The sequence below is a fragment of the Balaenoptera musculus genome, chromosome 6 (genome assembly GCF_009873245.2).
Source record: "Balaenoptera musculus isolate JJ_BM4_2016_0621 chromosome 6, mBalMus1.pri.v3, whole genome shotgun sequence".
Classification (NCBI taxonomy): Eukaryota; Metazoa; Chordata; class Mammalia; order Artiodactyla; family Balaenopteridae; genus Balaenoptera; species Balaenoptera musculus.
This window is the reverse complement of record NC_045790.1, coordinates 108,732,491-108,752,734: the sequence shown is the minus strand read 5'-3', so window position 1 is coordinate 108,752,734 and position 20,244 is coordinate 108,732,491. Positions and strand designations below refer to the sequence as shown.

The 20,244-nt window shown below is 54.2% G+C and overlaps 1 protein-coding gene across 5 annotated transcripts; it reads left to right on the top strand.

Annotated features, from left to right (window-relative positions):
- Positions 1 to 3,124: 3,124 nt before the first annotated feature.
- On the top strand, positions 3,125 to 20,078 carry CIZ1 (CDKN1A interacting zinc finger protein 1). Of its 5 annotated transcripts, XM_036856196.1 has the most exons (18): positions 3,143 to 3,404; positions 3,964 to 4,087; positions 4,329 to 4,444; positions 5,961 to 6,032; positions 7,894 to 8,120; positions 10,543 to 10,636; positions 10,817 to 10,925; positions 11,423 to 11,759; positions 11,844 to 12,051; positions 12,312 to 12,433; positions 13,074 to 13,271; positions 14,033 to 14,157; positions 16,477 to 16,564; positions 17,014 to 17,127; positions 17,326 to 17,475; positions 18,956 to 19,025; positions 19,247 to 19,368; positions 19,738 to 20,078. In XM_036856196.1, the coding sequence occupies exons 2-18, from the start codon at positions 3,969 to 3,971 to the stop codon at positions 19,951 to 19,953; spliced, it is 2,487 nt and encodes an 828-aa protein (XP_036712091.1). In that variant the 5' UTR covers positions 3,143 to 3,404; positions 3,964 to 3,968; the 3' UTR covers positions 19,954 to 20,078. The 5 variants fall into 5 exon arrangements, with proteins under 5 accessions (XP_036712088.1, XP_036712092.1, XP_036712091.1 ...); XM_036856193.1 differs by having other exon boundaries at positions 3,125 to 3,244; positions 11,423 to 12,051; XM_036856197.1 differs by having other exon boundaries at positions 3,142 to 3,404; positions 11,423 to 12,051; positions 19,674 to 19,880.
- The last annotated feature ends 166 nt before the right edge of the window (positions 20,079 to 20,244 follow it).

The window sequence follows — 20,244 nt, the reverse complement described above, 5'->3', positions numbered from 1 at the left end:
GTGCATCTCAAAGTAGAGGCAGGAATGAGGCCTCCAGGTGATGCTACATCGTCAGACTTCATTTGGGATGCAGAGAGATGGGGCCTCTCTTCTCCCTCTGAACATACTTCACTGGGGGGCTTTGCCTGTAAGGGACTGATTAAAAGCAATTAACACGAGTCTAGCCCCAAACAGTGTCCCCAGAGAGTTTCCATCCACAATCTAGTCTGGTCTTCAAGGAGGCAGCACAAGGTCATATACATTAAAAAAAAAATGTCCACTCCCTCCCCATGATAAAGTCATCCAACTGGTCACAGCAAATTAGTAAAAAAGGAGAGAAAGTGAATCCCCCAGCCCCCCACCCATGAGCCCACTACACACATTTATTCTTTCCAAAACTGGGGTCATAATGTGTATGCACTTTTGTAACCTACTGAGTTCAATTCATATCATATCATGAGTGTTTAAATATCCTTTGAAGACATACTTTCTGAAGGCTGTGTGCTATTCCTTGAGAGGCAGACACCATGATTTATTTAGCTGTTCTCCAAGTTGATTATTTTCCAGATAGCTATTATAAATAATGTTTCTGTGAGCGACCTGCTGGCTTTTTAAAAAAAGTATACTTTAATTTTATTGGAGTATAGTTGATTTATAATGTTGTGTTAGTTTCAGGTATACAGCAAAGTGATTCAGTTATACATATACATATATTCATTCTTTTCTAGATGCTTTTCTCATATAGGTTATCACAGAAACCTGCTGTCTTTTTAAAAAATAAATTTATTTAATTTATTTATTTTTGGCTGCGTTGGGTCTTTGTTGCTGCGCGCGGGCTTTCTCTACTTGCGGCAAGCAGGGGCTACTCTTTGTTGCGGTGCGCGGGCTTCTCATTGCAGTGGCTTCTCTTGTCGCGGAGCATGGGCTCGAGGTGCGCAGCCTCAGTAGTTGTGGCATGTGGGCTCAGTAGTTGTGGCTCGCGGGCTCTAGAGCACAGGTTCAGTAGTTGTGGCACATGGGCTTCGTTGCTTCATGGCATGTGGTATCTTCCCGGACCAGGGCTCGACCCTGTGTCCCCTGCATTGGCAGGTGGATTCTTAACCACTGTGCCACCAGGGAAGCCCAAAACCTGCTGTCTTTTTTTTTTTTAATTAATTAATTAATTAAATTTATTTTTTTGGCTGTGTTGGGTCTTCATTTATGTGCGAGGGCTTTCTCTAGTTGTGGCAAGCGGGGGCCACTCTTCATCGCGGTGCGCGGGCTTCTCACTATCCCGGCCTCTCTTGTTGCGGAGCACAGGCTCCAGACGCGCAGGCTCAGTAATTGTGGCTCACGGGCCCAGCTGCTCCGCGGCATGTGGGATCTTCCCAGACCAGGGCTCGAACCCGTGTCCCCTGCACTGGCAGGCAGATTCTCAACCACTGCTCCACCAGGAAAGCCCCCCAAAACCTGCTGTCTTTTAAAAGGTTTGTTTCTAATTATTTTCTTGGGCTAGATTCCTACAAGTGGGGACCAGGTCAAGGGGCAGAACACGTTCAAGAGTCTTGATAGAGAATTTTCAGCTTGCTTTCCAGAAAGATAAATTAACACAGGAAGCCACCGCTGCCTTCCCTACCTTCACCAGCATGAGCATTATTTTTAGTTTTTTTTTCTTTACTTTGGCAATTTGCTAAGCTCCCCTGTGCCAGGTGCCAGTGCTAAACATTATGTAATATCATACACAGACACAGACACAGACACACAGACACAGACACACAGACACAGACACACAGACACACACACACACAAACCCCGGGAGGGGGTACTCATTTTACAGACGAAGAAACAGGCTCAGAGAGGACTCCTGCATCAGCCAGGGTCGCCTAGCCAGAAGGCAGTGGAGCCCCAATTCAACACCGGACCTCTCCAAGGCCAGCACCCAGATCTATTGGTTGGAAGCCTAGGCGATCTTGACTCAACCCACCCCTCCTTCCCCATTGCCTCTTGTCTTGGTTCTCACCAGAGCCGAGTGATCTAATCTGGGCGGATATGATGCTGTCACACTCTTCCCTAGCACTCCCTGCCCCTCAGGGGTAAAGCCCAGCTCTTCAGGCCCGCCTTCAAAGCCCGCATCTTCCGGGCTTCCCTTCCACCCAAAGGCGCAAAGTCCCCTGAGCCCGACCCCGCCCCGCCCTCCCGCCATGCCTAGCCGCGTGCGCGCCTCTAAGTCCAGGCAGAGTTAGGCACCTGTGCTGCCGCCCGGGGCTGTAGTTGAGCCGGTCCCTAGCTTTAGGGCAGCGCTAAAGTCACATGACTGCAGTCACATGACTTCAGTGATTGGTTGGCACTAGGGTCTCCGCTGGGCAGACCTTAGGTCTGCGCGTCCCTAGCGCCACCGTGCGCCGTATGGCACACAGTCGGCGCCTAATGCAAAGCGAGCGCATTGCCTAGGGCTGTTACAGCTGTGGTCGGCTCTGAGCAACAGAAAAAGCAAAGGGGATTGCTCTTAGTAACTGCGGATTGTTTGGCTCAGTGCTTGTGTGGGGACCGAGGAGAGGTGCACCGGGACGCGGGACAGAGTCGAAATTAAAGGGTCCTTGCGGGCAGGACCGTTCAGGGGCAGGATGAGCGCCGTTTTTTACCATTAAACTCTGCCCTCCTTACCCGCTCCCCAGCCAAACCGGAGAAACAAACAGACAAAAAAACACTTTCAAACCGATCTCCCCACCCCTTCCAGGGCTAATTCTTCTGCCCCGTTGTGCCGGTCGTCCTCTCGCTGGGTCTCGGTCCCCGAATGTACAGCAGGCGGCTGCACGCCCCCTCCCATCCCAGCCCCGCGCGGGGTCTCCGGATGGCGGGACAGTGGCGACCGCGGCAAGGTCTGCTGGGGATGGTCCTCCTCAAAGTCGCCCGCGATGTCCCTGCCAGACGAGAGACCCCTCTGGGCGACAGACGGACCTGGGGCTCGGAGCCGCCCCTTCCCGATGCGGAGGACGCGGGGCAGAGGGTCTGCGCTGCCCAGGGTCCCCTAGCAGCTCGGAACCACTCCCACCGCCGCCCAGCAGCTGGGTGAGCAGATACCGCCCCTGCAGCGCGAAGGGTGCGCGGGGCGGGATCTCGCGGCGCGGCCGTGGGCACCCGGACCTCCCGTCCTCCAGAGGGCGCTGCCCTGCCGCGGCCCGCAGACTGGCCTTCGGAGCGGACAGGCCGTGGCGGAGTCGTGGGGACCCCGGGAGCTGTGGGGACCCCGGGAGCCGCGATCCGGAGCGCGCGGCCCGCCCCCGCGGTGGGGGCTACGCGACTGCGGAGGGGGTGCGGGGAGGAGGCTGTGTGGTTCCCGCGGCCAAAGCCGCGCTGGGAGGCGAAGTGCGCGGGCCGAGCGCGGCTGGGGGGACGGCGGAAGCCTTAGGGGCCACTTGAATGGAGGCCGAGGGCTTCGTGGGCAGGTGGGGACAGCGGCTTTGACGTGTAATGCTGGCTCTGTCTGTAGAGGAAGGGGTCAGCGGAATGGGGGGAATTAGAGTGGAGGGAAGCCTTCCTCCTACTTTGTTCGTGGAAGAAAGGGAAAGGTGGGGGTGGGGCGGCGCTGATGTTATTGACAGAACATGTGCACAAGGGACAGGGTGGGAGTATCAGAGGGGTGTGAGTGGACAGGGGCTGGCTTCGCTACGTGATTGGCGCAGAGAAAGGCTGATGGGTGGGGTGGGAGGTGTATTTGTGTCGGACGCTCGTCCTGGAGCTGCGGAGCGGAGGGAGTCGGAGGGATGGAGGGCGGGGCTGGGCATTTGGAGGAGGGACTATTGGGCAGATTTGGGGGAAATTGGCGGGAGGGTGGTTGAACTCTGCTGCTGGTGGAATTGGAGGTGTATGGAAGGGATGGGGCGCACGCGTGGCACGCTCTGGGCAGGACCGGGAGGGTAGCTGTGAAGCTCGGTCGGCAGCGTGTGAGGGCCGCGGCTGGGGGTGGGCGACGGGGATCCGGCCTGACTCCCTCCCTTCCCGCAGCCGCCATGTTCAACCAGCAGCAGCAGCAGCAGCTCCAGCAGCTCCAGCAGCAGCAGTTGCTGCAGCTCCAGCAGCTGCTCCAGCAGTCCCCACCGCAGGCCCCACTGCCCATGGCCGTCAGCAGGTAAGCTCCCCACTGGAGGGGTGGGCGGCTCTAGACCTGCCCCTCTGACCCATGCCTTGGAGACCTCCCAGCCCTTTCTCTCAGGGGCATCCCTGTCTGAGTCCTGGAGGTCATCAGTTCCCACCCTAAGGGGATGCTCTGTCTGCAGTAGAGGGGGGCAGAGAATGGAGGTGAGGGGTCTCAGGGAAGATGGAGGGTTTGACTCTCCCCAGAGCCCTCTGACACCGCTCTCAACACACAGGGGGCTCCCCCAGCAGCAGCCACAGCAGCAGCTCCTGAATCTCCAGGGCACCAACTCAGCCTCCCTCCTCAACGGCTCTGTGCTGCAGAGAGCTTTGCTTCTGCAGCAGTTGCAAGGTATGACTGCGGGCCCTGTCTCGCTCCATCTTAGCGGGAGCTCCCCAGCAGCCCCACGGCACTGAATCTCATCAAATCCACACAGTAACCCTGAGAGGGAGCTGTGTCAGCGTCCTGGTTTACAGATGAGGACACTGAGGCCCCAGGAGGTGGAAGTCCCTAAGTTGCTCAGCTGAATGCAGGTCTTTCTGATCACAGAGGTGCACCCTTGGCCATGGTGTTAGCTCTGTGGGTGCTACTCGGCACAGTTTGCTGACGTTCAGATTAGATGATATGATGGATGGCAAGATCTATTTTGACCACCCTCCTTTGCATCCTGTTTGACAGTTGAGGATGCCAAGGTCCAGAGAAGGGAAGTCATTTGCCCTGGCTCACATAGCATCAGCAGTGGCTGAGCTAGACAGAGGCCTGGGCCTCCTGACCCCCTGGGTCTCTGAGTGGGTGTCTCTAGCTCTCTGCATTAAGCCTGTGTCCTTACCTGAGTTTCCCCATGTGGAGAGCAGTCTTTCATCTCTTCCTTACAAGAAGCTGCTCCCGATACCTTAGCCCCTGCAGGAGTAATCCAGGGGTCCAGAGACGTGGGGCCAGCTCATCTTCAGACCCAGCCTCTCCCGCACGGTAGCTGTGGCTTGCTGGCTGGTTCCTCAGGGCTGGGCACTGTGCTGAGGCCCTGACAAACCCAATTCCTTGACTCTGCTGACAACCCTAAGGGGAGATACACTCATGATCCCATTTTACAGATGAAGAAACTGAGGCCCAGGTGTTGATTAGTGGTCTTACTACAGAGCTGTGTTCTGAGACACCAGGCTATCCTGCCTTCCAGCAGGGTATGCAGTCAGGTCAGAAGATGTGATGGTCATCACTCTTCAGCCCTCCTGGGGCCACATGGGTGTGGATGGTCCTGAGAGCTGGCTTATAAATGATAGATGGATGGGTAGAGAGATAAAACCACACACAGGGACCCACAATGTATATATATTTTTTAACTTTTTCTTACTCATTTTAAAAGTCATACTCTTCAAAGAAGAGTGAAAGAAATATTTTAAAAAGAGTATAAGAAAACCCAAATTGTCATATGCAGATTCACTCCTAAAGAAAAAACCACCCTTTAAAGTGTTGGTGTATTTCCTCCCCTTTTTTTCTAGGCACAGACTTGGGGACTTGTATATGATTGTGGTTATTGATATAAGTGAAAGGCTGTATCTTGTTTCTTTTTCACTGAATATAGTGGCATGATCATTTACCAAATGATTTGAAAGTCTCTGTAAAGATTGTTTTTGAACAGCTGTTTAATATTCTACTGGAGGTGTGTGCCCTTGTGTCCCTAAACTTTCTCAGCTGTTTTCTTCTACTTCTTTTCTCTTCTTTTTTTCTTTTTTTTTGCTTTAAATAATGGAATGAATATCATGTTTGAGAATATTTTCTTAGAATGGATTCCCAAAAGTAGAATGACTGGGTCAGAGGGGATGGATATATTATGGCTCTTGATAAGTATTGCCAAATTGCTTTCCCAAAGGACTGGACCAGTTTGCAATGCCACCAGCCACGTATGACAGTGCCGGTCTCACCATGTCCACGGCAACATTGGGTATTATACTCTTTATATATATATATGTATATATACATCTAATCTACTAATTTGCTTGGCAAAAGCTATATCATTAATGTTTTAGTTTATATTTCTTGGAGTGCTAGTGCGGTTGAATATTTTATATTTGTCTGTTAAACATTTGTAATTCTTTTTGTGACTTGTCCATGTGCTTTGTCTATTTTTCTTTTAGAGTGTGCCACCTTTTATCTTACTGTTTTTAAGAGCTGGTTAGCGTTCTCTCTGCACATATGTGTATATGTATTTGTTTTAAGTTAATGTTAATTAAACCCTTAGTAAATACCAGGCACACTTGTATATCTCATTGAATCCTCATAAAACATTGTGAGTCAAGCACTATTACTATCCCCATTTTACAGATGAGGGAACTGAGGCTAAGAAGGGGAAACTGATTTGCTCAAGGTCACAGATCTTGTACTGTGGAGTCTGCATTTGAACCAGTTCTCCCAGCACATCTGACCCATGCATGCTCTTGACCCCTGTGCCTCCCATCCCAGCACTGGGTCAGGGATTTAAACTGTCCTTTATTGGGTCACACACTTCCCAGTGCTGGACCTCTGAGTCAGATGAGGTACCTGCCCTTAAGGAGTTCCCAGGGTGGTTAGGTGGTGGGCAATGGGAAGCAGACAAGGAAATTGTGCAGGTGGTCCTAGAACAGGGAAGCTGGGGCCTCTGGGGATACAGAGAGGGTCTGGGAAGGCCTCCCAAAGGAGAATCACCTAAAGGGAGGAATGAAGGATGATTGGGATGTAGAACAGTCCAGACAGAAGAAACAGCATGTGCAAAGGCCCAGAGGCAGGCAGAGACCAGGCTTGTTTGAGGGATGCATGGGAGCACGTAGCTGGAATAAAGTGGGCACACATGTGGGGAGAATTGCGAGAAAGGAGGTCGGGGAGGACTGCAGGACTGGACCTCGCACGGTGAGGAATGGGCTTCGTTCCTGAGTATCAGGGAGCTATGGAGGGGTTTAGGCAAGGGGAGGGGCGAAGTCAGAATGTGGTTTTAGAAAGATCACTGTTTGCTGCTATCCAGTGCAAAAACTGTGGCTGAAATTCACACAGGGGATGAAGTGGCTTTGGAGGAAGGGGGGTGGTAGGAGTGGGGATTTGAAGGGGGGTCAGGCTAGACTGAGAAGAGGAGTAGGAGTCAGTGTTAATAGAATTTGGTGTTGGCTTGGGTGGGGGAGGGTAAAGAGAGGGAGGAGTCAGGAAGACCCCCAGAATCCTCTCCGGTAGCCAGCTGTGGACAGCAGTGCCTCTCCCAGAGACCCTGGACAAGCCACTCCTTCGCTTTGTGTCTCTATTTTGTCATCAGTAGAGAGGATAATACTTACCCTGATGGTGGCTGGGCGGGGTGACTGAGGCCATGCATAGAAAATGCTTAGCAAGCGCCTGCTTCCCAGGAAACTTTTGATGAAGGGTAGCTGCTATTGGTAGGAGAGTGTCTTATTATTCCAGGGACCAGTCATCTTGCTGGTTCTCCCTTTGGGTCCTGTGCTGACTCTTTCACATACCTTAAGGGGTACACTAAAGCATGCCTGAGGGTGAGCGGAGTTGCTGGGGGTGCTTAAGCCACTGACCAGGGAGGCATTTGGGGTGGGAAAAGGCCCCCTTCCCTCCCCAGCTGGAGCAGAAAACGCTAGCCCTATAGCCCCCTCTCCACCAGTGCTCCAGGTGGGACTGCGTCTTCGGCTCTCATCTCTCCCCTCTGGCTGCCCTTGGGTGGGGAGGGTCCCCTTGGAAGTTAACTGTGATGATGCTTTGGGGGACTGACCCCTGACCCTAGCCTCTACCACCCAACCACAGTTGTAATCCCTCTTCTCCCCTCTTTTCACACACAGGTAACCTCCGTGGCTACAACCTGGCAACCCCAAACCTGACAGCTCCCAGCCTCACACCCCCGCAGCTGGCCACCCCAAATCTACAGCAGTTCTTTCCGCAGGCCACTCGGCAGTCCCTGCTGGGCCCTCCTCCTGTTGGGGTCCCCATAAACCCCTCCCAGCTCAACCTTTCAGGGCGGAACGCCCAGAAACAGACCCGGACCTCCTCTACAACCTCCAGTCGCAAGGTGAGTGGTATCTGGACTGGAGCAGGCGAGGATGGGAATGGGAGAGGGTGTATCTGGGGAGCAGCCCAACTCTGCCCTGCCTGGCTCACATTGGCCTTTGGGCAGGTCATACCCCTCTTTGTACGTCAGTTTCCTCATCTGTAAAATGGGGAAGGGGGCAGGAGTTAGACTTGCTTAGTGTTTCCCAAACTTTAAATATTCCTGAACCCCGATGTGATTTTTGCTATATCCAGACACCACCAGTACTATTATTTATTCCCTTTTTAATTACTATTTATATTATTTACTAATATTTCTCTCTTTTTGAAAAAACTGAGATGTAACTGACATATAACATTGTATTCATTTTAGGTGTATTCTACCAATTTTCTTTAAATCAGCACTGCCCAGTGGAAATAAAATGTGAGCCATACATGTAATTTAAAATTTTCTAGTAATCACAGTAACAAAGTAAAAAGAAACAGGTGAAATTAATTTTACTCGCATATTTTATTCAACTTAATATATTTAAAAAATTATCATTTCAACCTGTAATCAATATAAAAAATGAACAAAGCATTTTACATTCCTTCTCTCTTTTTTTTTTTTTTTTTTACTAAGTCTTTAAAATCCGGTGTATATTTTTTTTTTTTTTTTTTTTTTTTTTTTCTTTTTTTTTTCGGTGTATATTTTATGCTTACGTCTCAATTCGGCTTCCAACATTTCCAGGGCTCAAAAGCCAGGCACATGTGGCTAGTAGCTACTGTCTGGGATAGCACAGCTTTAAATGAAGTAGCTGCTTCTCTGTTACATTTAGTTAAAAAGGAAACATTATATCACTGTCTGAAATTTAAAAAAAAAAAAAAGGCTAAATTAACTGCCATACATAGAAGTAAAAGAAAAGTGATTGGGGGTAAAACAATGGTATAAAATCCTAAACTCTACACTGTTGCCAGCTGAAGGTTCTGAGCCTCTACAGGCCTTTCGCTGACAAAAGCAGGAAGACTCAGAGAGATTTTCAAAGGGAATAATATCCTCCCTGAGTCTGTCCTGTCCCTGAACGCCCTGGCGGCTCCTCGCACACACCACACCCCTGAGAGCATCCGGCGGTGGAGGGGTGGAACACCCTCCTTTTCTGGCTGCTCTGGCGCCAGCCCACATCTGGTGGTGAGGCATTTCCCTCCAGAGAGAGGTCCAGGCGGCCTCTGACTTTACGGTCGGGCTTGTCCTAACACAGCCTGGCCTAGTGTTTACCTCCTTGCCCCCATTTTACATATGGGAAAACCGAGGCAGTGGGGTGGAGGTTGCCCTGGACTGCACAGCTGTCACGACAGACCCAGAGTCCAGCCCTCCTGGACTTGCAGGCCAGTGCCCATGTCGTGCAGGGGGAGAGCTGGGTAGTTTCTGAAGGGTGTGGAGTCCTGATGTGGTGCATGTTTCCACTCAGCCCTGGTTCCTCGGGCTTAGTAGGAGGGAGGGAAGCTGCATGTGGATTCCTGAGGCTTCCTGGGGTGCCCTGGAACCATGTGGAGCTGTGTGTTCATTTCACAAATATCTGTCAAGTCCTGCGGAGGACTCACTGGTGCAGAGAAGGCATCTGGAGATGCTCTCCTGGAGATCGTGGGCTGGGGAGGGGGTGGTGGTAGTGGTGAGACCTTCATGCAAATAATGCTCCAGCCAATGAATTATGACTATGAAAAGTGCCACAGGAAGGAAGCCTGGGGCCCCTGGGGGCCTGTACTGTGGGTTAGGAAGGCTTCCTGCGAGAAGTGCCTTTGAGGCTCTGGGAGAAGGCCTGGGGCTTTGGGGAAACAGAGAGAAGGCCAATGTGGACATAGAGAGGGGGAGGGGGAGCGTGGGGAGAGCTGAGGCTGGAGGGGTGGGCATGGGGTAGGGGCCAGATTGTGCAGGGGGGTGGGGAGGGTGGGTAGTTTCAGGCTTGGGGTAAGGAAGGAGTCATCCAGGGCTACGGGAAATCACGGGACGGTTGCAGCCTGACAGAGATGAGAGACATGATCAGGTTTGAGAAGGGTCCCTCAGGAATTCCCTGGTGATCCAGTGGTTAGGACTCTGCGCTTTCACTGCCTTGGCCTGGGTTCGATCCCTGGTCCGGGAGCTGAGATCCTGCAAGCCAAGCGGCATGACCAACAAAAAAAAAAAGAGAGAGAGAAGGATCCTTCTGGCTGCTTTGTGGAGAACGGGGTGGGGAATCAAGAGGCAGCACCGTGGACCACGTGAAGGCATTGCATCCCCCAAACCTGCATTTCCTTAACCGGCAGGCAGCTAGATGGAACCCCCTGGACAGAATTCCTGGGGTGTTTAGGATCTTTTCTGGGGCCAGGCCCCGTCATCCCCTGAGGGACGTGTTGCAGCTGCTCTTGGGCAAGGGAGTATTTACTGGGGTGGGTGGCACGTATCATAAATGGTTTCTGAAAGGAAGCAGGATTCTTCTTCTCAGACGATGCCTGTGGAGGACAAGTCGGACCCCCCAGAGGGGTCTGAGGAAGCCGTAGAGCCCCGAACAGACACACCTGAAGGTGAGGGAGGGAGGTTGCTGGCCCTTCAGAGGGGACGCGGGTTAGGGCAGCGGGTTGCAGGGGTGGTCATGGAGGCAGGGATCTTGCAGGGTGGGTGGGGGGGTGAGCCCAGGCCCCATCTCCTGGAGCTCGTACGTGCTATATCCGGCACGGCAGTCATTCACCTGCCCTCCATGCCAGACCAAGAATCTCCCCACTGCCCAGATGGCATCACTAAGGAGAAACGCACTGCAGCACCTGAGCCTGAGTCTTGTGCGGCATCTGAGCCACCAGCTAAAAGGTCAAAGAGGTAACTGATGCTGAAAACCTGCCCGGGGCCCAGGTACCCTGTACCCTGATTCCTGCAAAGGCAGAGGGTAGGGGGTAGGTGGGGTGAGATCCTCCAAGGAAAGGGCCTTGGTTTCTGGCTTGGAGGAATGTTAAACCAAATTCTTCACCTTACCTGGGAAGGCCCTCAGCCAGACGGACTCTGGCATCTTCACTGTGACTGAACCACCTGGAGGCAGGTGAGGTGGCCAGCTTGGAGGGGTGAAGATGTGAATCTGGAACCTCAGAGAGTGGGCAGAGGGTAGGCAGGCTTACAGGACCTTGGATACATATTAGCAAGTTGTGGGAGGTGGGAGCAAGTGATCCAATTTATTTAGGTGAAACTGGGACCCAGAGAGCCGAGGGGGCTTGTCCAAATCCCTAGCTCTGTACGTGGCATAGCTAGGACTGGAGCCTAGGTCATGGCCTTTCTTGGGAGCCCCTGGGGCCAATTGAATTTGATCTTTTGATCCTTCCTAGCTCAGAGGAGCCCACAGAGAAGGGGACCCCAGGGCAGCTGCAGGCAAAGGTCCAGCCACAGGCCCGGTTGATGGCACCAAAGCAGACACAGACAACCGAGCTGCTGCCTGAGCCACTGGAAGCTCGAGTGCTGCCACGATTTCAGCCACGAGTTCTGCAGATCCAAGCCCAGGTGCAGCCACAGACTCAGCCACAGACTCAGTCACAGACGCTACCATTGAAGGCCCAGGTGCAGCCAAAGCTGCAGAAGCAGGCACAGACACAGACCTCTCCAGAGCACTTAGTACCGCAACAGGAGCAGCTGCAGCTGCAGAAGGAGGCAGAGCCACAGAAACAGGTGCAGCCACAGGCACATTCACAGTCCCCAAGGCAGGTGCAGCCACCGCTGCAGAAGCAGGCACAGACGCAGACGTATCCACAGGTCCAGACAGAAGCACAGCCGAGGGTCCAGCCGCTGGAGCTGCCACTGGAGCAACCTCCAGTGCAGTTGCCAGTGCAGCCACTGGAGCCAAACCAGAGACAGCCTCAGACTCAGCCACAGGTGTCGGTGCCGGCACTGGAGAAAGCCCCAGTTCCGGTTCACTCTGCAGTGCTGGAGACGCCGCCCGATACGGTGGAAGCTGGAGCAGGTAAGTGAGCAGTGGCTCCCAGCCGGCCTGGTGATGGGACAGCTCTGCCTGAACCCTTCAGTCCTACCCTGGCGCTGTCCAACCCTGACTGGGTGCTGCCTGGGACTGAGGGTTGGGCCTGGATCTAGGGTTCGGGGCCGTCTGCGCTGGAGGCTTCACGGTCCCGGATGTGGGCAGAGAAGGCGGCTCTTGGGCCTGGGTCCCTCAGGGCCCAGGTGGGAGATGGACCCTGGGGAAGCAGAGCACATCTGTCATTTCAGGCCTGGAGGAGGCCTCGCCGGAGCCAGTGGGCGCCCAGGTTGGCCTGGAGGAGAGCCAGGAAGAGTTGACCAGTGGCCTGGATGTGGGAGAATGTGAAAAAAGAGCAAGAGAGATGCTGGGGGTGGGTAGAGATGCTGATGAGGACCACATGGTGCACCCAGTGGTGGGAGGGCCTCCTTCTGCCTCGGACCCCCTCAGCGCCCCCTCGGGTTTCCCCTGCTGTGAAATGTGGCAGCAGCCCTCCACCTGGGTTCGTGGGCACACCAGACTGGGTTTGACAGTGGTTCAGTGACAGTGGTTCAGCAAACTCTCATGTGGTGCCTTCACATGCCTTTGCTCTGATGATCTGGAGGTACTTTTAGTGATAAGGGTCCCTTCCAGCCGCCTCACCCCGAAACTAGAGCCCCCAGAGCCCCCCACAGGTAACGTCGCTCCAGCGGAGAGAGCGCAACGTGGAAGCCTGTGCCTGGGGCTTGGGGGCCCAGCCCTGCCTTCTGGCCAAACCCCCTCCCTTCTTCATGCATCTCCCTCTGTCACGTGAGGGGTGGGGTGGGTAGACTTTAGAGTGAGGCGGACCTGGGTTTGAATCCTGACTGCGGTGCTTCCTGGCTGAGCGAGCTTGGGCAATCACCTAACAGCTCAGAGCCTCAGTTTCCCCACCTGTAAAGTGGGCTGTCAGGAGGGCTCCTAGATGTTTAGCATGGGGCTGGCCCACTGTAAGCGCCCAGCTGGTGGTAGCTCTGCTCCTGCTCCCGGTGTAGGTGTGGGGTGCCGGGGGCTCCCTGAAGGTCACCATCCTGCAGAGCAGTGACAGCCGGGCCTTTAGCACCGTACCCCTCACACCTGGGCCCTGGTCCGGCGACTCTACCTCTGCCACCCCTGCGGTGGCCAGCACGCCCTCTAAGCAGGCCCTTCAGTTCTTCTGCTACATCTGCAAGGCCGGCTGCAGCAGCCAGCAGGTACCACCCCCAGCGGGTGGGTGGGGAGGTCACGTGGGCGAGCGGAGGGTTTGGGGTCTGTGTGTGATGCCTAGCCTGCCCTTCCCACGGCTGCCTCTGTGGCCACATGGCCCTCAAGCCCCACCCCCAGCAGCTGTACATTTGCTCACAAAACATTTCCTGACCAGCCAAGGGGGCAGGATTTTAGAGTTGGGTGGACCTGGTTCAAATCAGCCCTGACTGGCCGTGTGGGTTTCGGAAGGTGAATTCCACCCTTTGTGCCTCGGTTTCCGCATGTGTCAGAGGAGGAAACATTTAGAACCCACCTCTAGAAAAAAAAAATAGAACCCACCTCACTGGGAGGTTCTGGGGATTCAGCGACTTGACATTGAAGTCATAAGCCCCAGGCCCGGCCCAGAGCGAGTGCAGCATTAATAACAGCATCATACTGGTATGATTATTACTATCGCTATTGTTACCTTCATCCCTCTGTGCCTCCCCTGAGCACAGTCATGGGGACCTGGAATTTGATCAGACTGCTCCTCGCCTTGGAGGCGCTCACGGTCTCCAGGGGGAGCAGAGGCTCTGGCTGGCGTGTACTCACTCCGTGCCTCCGTTCACCGTCCTTCTCTGGCCCACACAGCGTTGTAAGAGAAACGGCCTCCCAGCGGAGGTGGGGTGACCATGAAGCTAAGGTTGGAGGCCTCTTCCCTGGGCCCGACTCTTGCCCACCATTCTGGGGCTCACTCCTCATGCCCCTTCCTCCCTCCCACCTGCTGCAGGAGTTCCAGGACCACATGTCAGGGGCCCAGCACCAGCAGCGGCTCGGAGAGATCCAGCACATGAGCCAAGCCTGCCTCCTGTCCCTGCTGCCTGTGCCCCGGGACGTCCTGGAGCGAGAGGACGAGTGAGTGGGGGATCTCAGAGCCGCTATAGGGGGGTAGGCGGTCTCGCAAGCCAGCCCCAGCAGAGAGGGGCCCTGAATCTACCATCCACAGGGTCTGCCTTTGGGTTAAGCATTGCTCTCCCCGAGACACCTCGTCACACCACTAACTGTGTGGCCTTGGACCTCAGTTTTCCTTATCTGTAAAATGGCCTCACGAGGGGTGTAATGCAGGAACTCATGAGCTAGACAGTCTCTTAAGGTTACATCTAGGCAGGAACAGTGTGACCATCTATGTGGGAGGGAAGTGGGTTGTGGCACAGACCCCTGCTCCCCTGGCATATGTGCTGACCCCAACCACAGGGGCCTGAAGGTCAGGATCTGCTCATCTTGTGGCTTGAGGTTAGAGCTTCCCTGGGTCACCCCCTTTCTTTGTCGTGGGGGCTTGGTCCATCAGAAATGTCAGCCCTCCCAGAGTCTGGGACTGGCTCTTGGGGTGCTCTGTGGGCAATCACTGAGGCCTGCAGGGGCTGGGCGGCATCATCAGTGAAAGAAACAGGATGGTGCTGGCTCAGGACACCCTGGGGGATATGGGCTGTGTCTCACAGGACAGCTGCCACTCAGCTCCAGACCTCCTGGTTTTTCAGAGGCATCTAGAAACCTAGATTTGTATGTGAATCTCCCAATTTCAAAATGTTAACAGCTAGTTCAGAATTAAAACAAGATGAAACAAGTCCTGTGGAGGCCAAATCAGACCTTTTCAGAGGCTGGATAGGCCTTGGGTCAATGGTCAGGGACTGTGCCATGAGCATTTATAGAGGGTCACAGCTTGAAGCTCCCTGCATGGGGTGAGGGGACAGGAAGGGCCCTCGGGTAGCCTCAGCGTGCATCTCCTGAGTGACGGGGAGCGCTCTCTCCAAAGGCTTCTGTGTCTCTGTTAGCCAGTTCTCACTAAGAGAAGAGCTTCCCTGTGGCTTTGTAGGATGTTCTCCAGCCTTAAGGCTCCCTTTGCTTGCTGACCTAAGAGTTATACTTAGGCCAAATCATCATAAAGACAGGAGAAAGGTGACTTACAGAGTTGTTCCTTGCAGAGTTAATGCAATGGTGAAAAAATTTAGTTGGGAATGATCTATCCAAAACTAGGGGATTAGTCAGATCAGTTTAAGTCTTATCCACTTCATGGTAGAACTAATTCTAGGGAATTTCTGATAATGTGGAAACATATGTGTGATGCAATGTCAAGTTAGAACAGGATCCAAAATAGTGTTTGCAGAATGAGTTTGATTATATTCAATATAAAAATAGATCTTGGGCTTCCCTGGTAGTGCAGTGGTTAAGAATCTGCCTGCCAATGCAAGGAACACGGATTTGAGCCCTGGCCTGGGAAGATCCCACATGCCGCAGAGCAACTAAGCCCATGCACCACAACTACTGAGCCCACGTGCCACAACTACTGAAGCCTGCGCCCCTAGAGCCCATGCTTCGCAACAAGAGAAACCACTGCAATGAGAAGCCCGCGCACTGCAACGAAGAGTAGCCCCCGCTCGCCGCAACTAGAGAAAGCCCGCATGCAGCAACGAAGACCCAACACAGCCAAAAAAATTAAAGAAACAAACAAATTAATTAATTAATTAAAAAAAAAAAAAAGATCTTGTAACAGAAGAAAACTGCAGGAATGTAGCCCAAGCTATAAACAAGCTTCAGGTGGAGGGGATTCTGATTACACTGTCTTCTGATGATGTCTGCCCTTGAATCTTGACTTAGCCCTGTACAGAATGTGGCAGTCCTTCCAATAGGCTGTGTGTCCTTCTGACACAGTCAGAAACTCTGGGCTGATCCCATGCCAGGCCCCGGGGATGCTGGGGTGGTGTCCTGGCTTCCCAGAGCTCACAGTCCAGTGGGGGCAGAGAAGGGATCAGGTCCTCCCAATCCATCGTGGAAAATGCTGTAGCAGTGGCACTTTGGGGTCCCAGAGGGGGGCCTGGCTAACTGGGATTGGGACAGGTCCAGAAATGGGGGGAGGGGCAAGAACAGCTCTGGGAAAGTGAGGGCATCTAAACTGAAGGATAAGAGGAGTTCTCAAGGCCAGATATCCTCAGTTCTGTCACCGTCCTGGTGCCCTCCTGGTATCCCAGATGCTTCTAAATCTCATTTCCCCCCAAGTTTTCTCTCTTATTCCTATTTAAGTATTCTTCCAGATGAGCCTCAGGACCATTTTGTTAAGTTTCCAAAAAAACGATTCTGTTGGAATTGCATTCCGTTTATGGAGCGTCTGGAAGAGCTGCTGTCTTTCCAACAAGAATGCGGTGTCACACTGTACTTGTTTTGATTGTCATCGTTCAGAGAGCCTCCACCCAGGCGCTGGTGCAACACCTGCCAGCTCTACTACATGGGGGACCTGATCCAGCACCGGAGGACGCAAGACCACAAGGTACGAGGGCCCACCTGCTGTGAAGGCGCCCAAGCCCAGGGCTGGGGAGGAGGGAGCCCAGGTTGGGAGCAGAAAGTAAACGTCAGTCTTTGTCACTGCATGGCCGTAACTCATGACGAGTCAGTCATGTTTCCTCTTTGGGCTTCAGTTTCCCCATCTGTCCAATGTGGGCAAGGCACCATCTCACCCTGCATTCAGCCTCGGGGCTCGTGGGGTCCTCAGGCACCTGCCCTCTCTCCCTGTCTTCCGACGGTCCCATCTCTGTTACCATCTGTCATCCTACCTTATAGCACAGGGACGGGATGTGTTTGCCTGTGTTCTGTGAAGCACAGCCAGCTGATTACAGAAGTGGTGGGCCTGCAAGTGGGAGGCGAGGTCTCGCTGGGCCCTGCCTGGCTGCACCTGGGGACGCTGCCCGCCGCCCACTTGGCCTGCCTTCCTGTCCCCAGATCGCCAAACAATCCCTGCGGCCTTTCTGCACTGTTTGCAACCGCTACTTCAAGACCCCCCGCAAGTTTGTGGAACATGTGAAGTCCCAGGGGCATAAGGACAAAGCCAAGGAGGTAACCCCAGCTCCCTCAGAGGACATGGGCCCGGAGAAGTAGAGTCTTGGCCAAGGCCACACAGCAAGTTGAGGTGTATTCCAGTCCAAATTCATAGCAGGTCCGGAGGGACTGGAGTTCCCTGGGGTGTGGGGTGGATGGGGTGTCACACCCTGGCTGCCCAGAGCTGACTTGAGCCTTCACCCACTCCCTGGGAAGCTGAAGATGCTCGAGAAGGAGATTGCCAGCCAAGATGAGGACCACTTCATCACGGTGGACGCCGTGGGCTGCTTTGAGGGTGATGAAGAAGAGGAGGAGGACGATGATGATGAAGAAGAGATCGAGGTTGAGGAGGAATTCTGCAAGCAGGTGCTTGGGGGGAGGTGGTGTGGAACGGAGGCTGGAGGCTGGACTCCCAGCCCAGGAGAGACCTCACCCCACCTCCCAGGGGCCAGGAGGCACTGTGCTGGCATCTTTGGGCACTAAGGCCTGCCACGATTTAGTATCAATAGGAACTCTATTCAATATGACGATATGTAAATATACATCATGACGCCTATAGGGTGGCAGGTGAAATATGCAAGGTCTTCAAAGCCTGGCTGAAATTTTTACTTGTGGAAGAGAAAGGGCATCCTAGGGCAAGAGAACAGCATCATAAAAGCATGGAGAGGGGAGCTATGTGGTGCATACAGGAAAAGTCAGTGAAAGATGATGATGAGGATGATGATGAGGATGATGGCGAGAGCAGTCAACATTTTTTGAGCACTTACTATATGCCACACGTGTACCAAGGACTTTCCTGGCAGAATCTCACCCACTTGCATGCCAGGAGGCGAGACTGCAGAGCCTGTGCTCAAAATACCCCAGCTCTGCTGCTTCCCATGAGCGAGGAGCTGGAGGAGCTTTTCAGTTTAACAAGTGTTTCCAGAGCATCTATTCTGGGCCAGGCCCTGGTGCTGGATCCAGGAGTACTTGGGGATGAAGTCCTGGCCCCTGTCCTCACAGAGCTTGTCTGTTACAGCCCGGGGTGGTGAGGGGGCAGCCAAAGGGGGTGGTGCACAGCGGGGCTGTGGATGGAGGGTTGCGTGGGTGGCCTCCAGCCCTCAGCAGGTTGGGGGAGATGCCAGCTTTGCTACTCAGCGGTCGGCAGTGGCATGACCCTGGGCAAGCCCCTTGGCCTCTATAAGCCTGTTCCTCTGCTTAGAATAGTCCCAACTCAGACTGTAAGGAAGGGTCACAGCCCAGGGGGTGGTCGTTATTCTTAAAAGCCAGATTTGTTTGCAAGGCACTGCTAGGCATGGCCTTGTCTGGAAGGGGCTCATGTCCAGCCAGTGAGACAAGGGATCCTTGATCACTTGAAACCTACCCCCTAAGACTGTGGTTGCTGCAGCATTAGGGAGCTGGCGGGGGGCTCATGGCAGAGTGTAGCCAGGGCTAGGGGCTCACCAGGGCTCACTACCCTGCACCTCCATAAACCTGCTGTATGACCCTGGGCAAGTGAGTTAATGTGCCTGGGCCTCAGTTTCCTCTTATGTAAAATGGGCAAACCATAGAAAGTTGTTATGAGGATTCAGCGAAATGACACGTGTGATGTGTTGGGCATACCTGGCATGGATTATGGCCAGTGTGGGAGCAGGAGGGCTTCCTGGAGGAGGGGACTGATTGAGCTGAACCTGGAAAGTATAGATTGGGAAAGGCACTCGGGGGGCAGGATCAGCATGTGCAAAGGCTCAGAGCATGCCACCCACAACCTCCTGGAAATCAAGGGGGGGTTCCAGTCCCCGCCTGCGTTTGGGAGGAGGCTAGGGGAAGCCAGAACCAATGGAGGCTCACACCTGTGTGTTTCCAGGTGAGAACCAGAGATATATCCATAGAGGAGTGGAAAGGCTCGGAGACCTACAGCCCCAACACGGCATACGGTAAGACCCCAGCCCTGACCCCACCTGCAGGAGCTGCGGCCCTCAGGTTGCCTCCAGGCGACCCCCCAGACCCCAGCCACAGCATCCTGGCCAGGCAGCCTGTCCCCTCGTCCTCTTTTCTTTTCCCATCTGGAGGGTGGTGGGGGGCAAATGGGCCCCTAGAGAAGGGGGGACACCTGGCTGGTGAGGCATGTGAGTGCACAGACCCTGCTGTCCCACAGGTGTGGACTTCCTGGTGCCCGTGATGGGCTACATCTGCCGCATCTGCCACAAATTCTACCACAGCAACTCAGGGGCGCAGCTCTCCCACTGCAAGTCCTTGGCCCACTTTGAGAACCTGCAGGTGAGTCAGGCCCCCTGCCCGGCTCTGCCCTGCCCAGGGAGTCAGACTGTGTCCTAGCTGACGGGGACAGCCAGTGGCCACCTCCCTCCTGTGCTTGGCCTCAGCCCCTGGGTACAGCTCCCAGTGAGAGGCTCTACCCACAAAGGGAATCAGAGCCATGTTGGGGCCAATGTCTTTCTGCAGTTGTTCTGGTGGGTGCTGAGGGCTGGGCTGTTAGCTCTAGAGCTCTGGCCCAGAGAGGCTGAGCACATCACACAGGGTCACACAGCACGTCTGACGCTGTCTCAACTGGGCTGGGGAAACAGCCTCTGGCCAGGAGCACACCAGGTGGGGAGGAAGCCTGGCCTCACCTGCACTCTCTGTATCCAGAAATATAAGAAGGCCAAGAACCCCAGCCCCGCCACCAGGCCCGTGAGCCGCCGGTGTGCAATCAACGCCCGGAACGCCCTGACTGCTCTGTTCACCTCCGGCGGCCGCACACCCACGCAGCCCAGCACCCAGGATACAGCCAAAACCCCCAGCAAGGTGACAGCCCAACCCGCTCAGCACCCACTACCCCGGCGCTCAAGCCGCCTCAAAACCTGATGGAGGGAGCGGCCCACAGCTGCCCCGTCTGGGTCCAGATCTGCTACGCTTTTTAGGAGTCTGTGTGGAGACTGTGACATGGTGGTGTTTTTACTCAAAATCCAATAAAAGAAGGTAGTTTGGCTGTACAGTCCCCACCAGCACTTCCGTCTGGGTGGACAGGGAAAGGGGGCCCCCAGCTAGCTCTGTCAGCGCCCAGCCCCTGCGGGTAGTGTGGTGGCAGAACTGGAAAGCTGAAGACAGGCTCCCTAACCAGGGACTCTGGGATTATGAGGTGTTTCACCTCCTGAG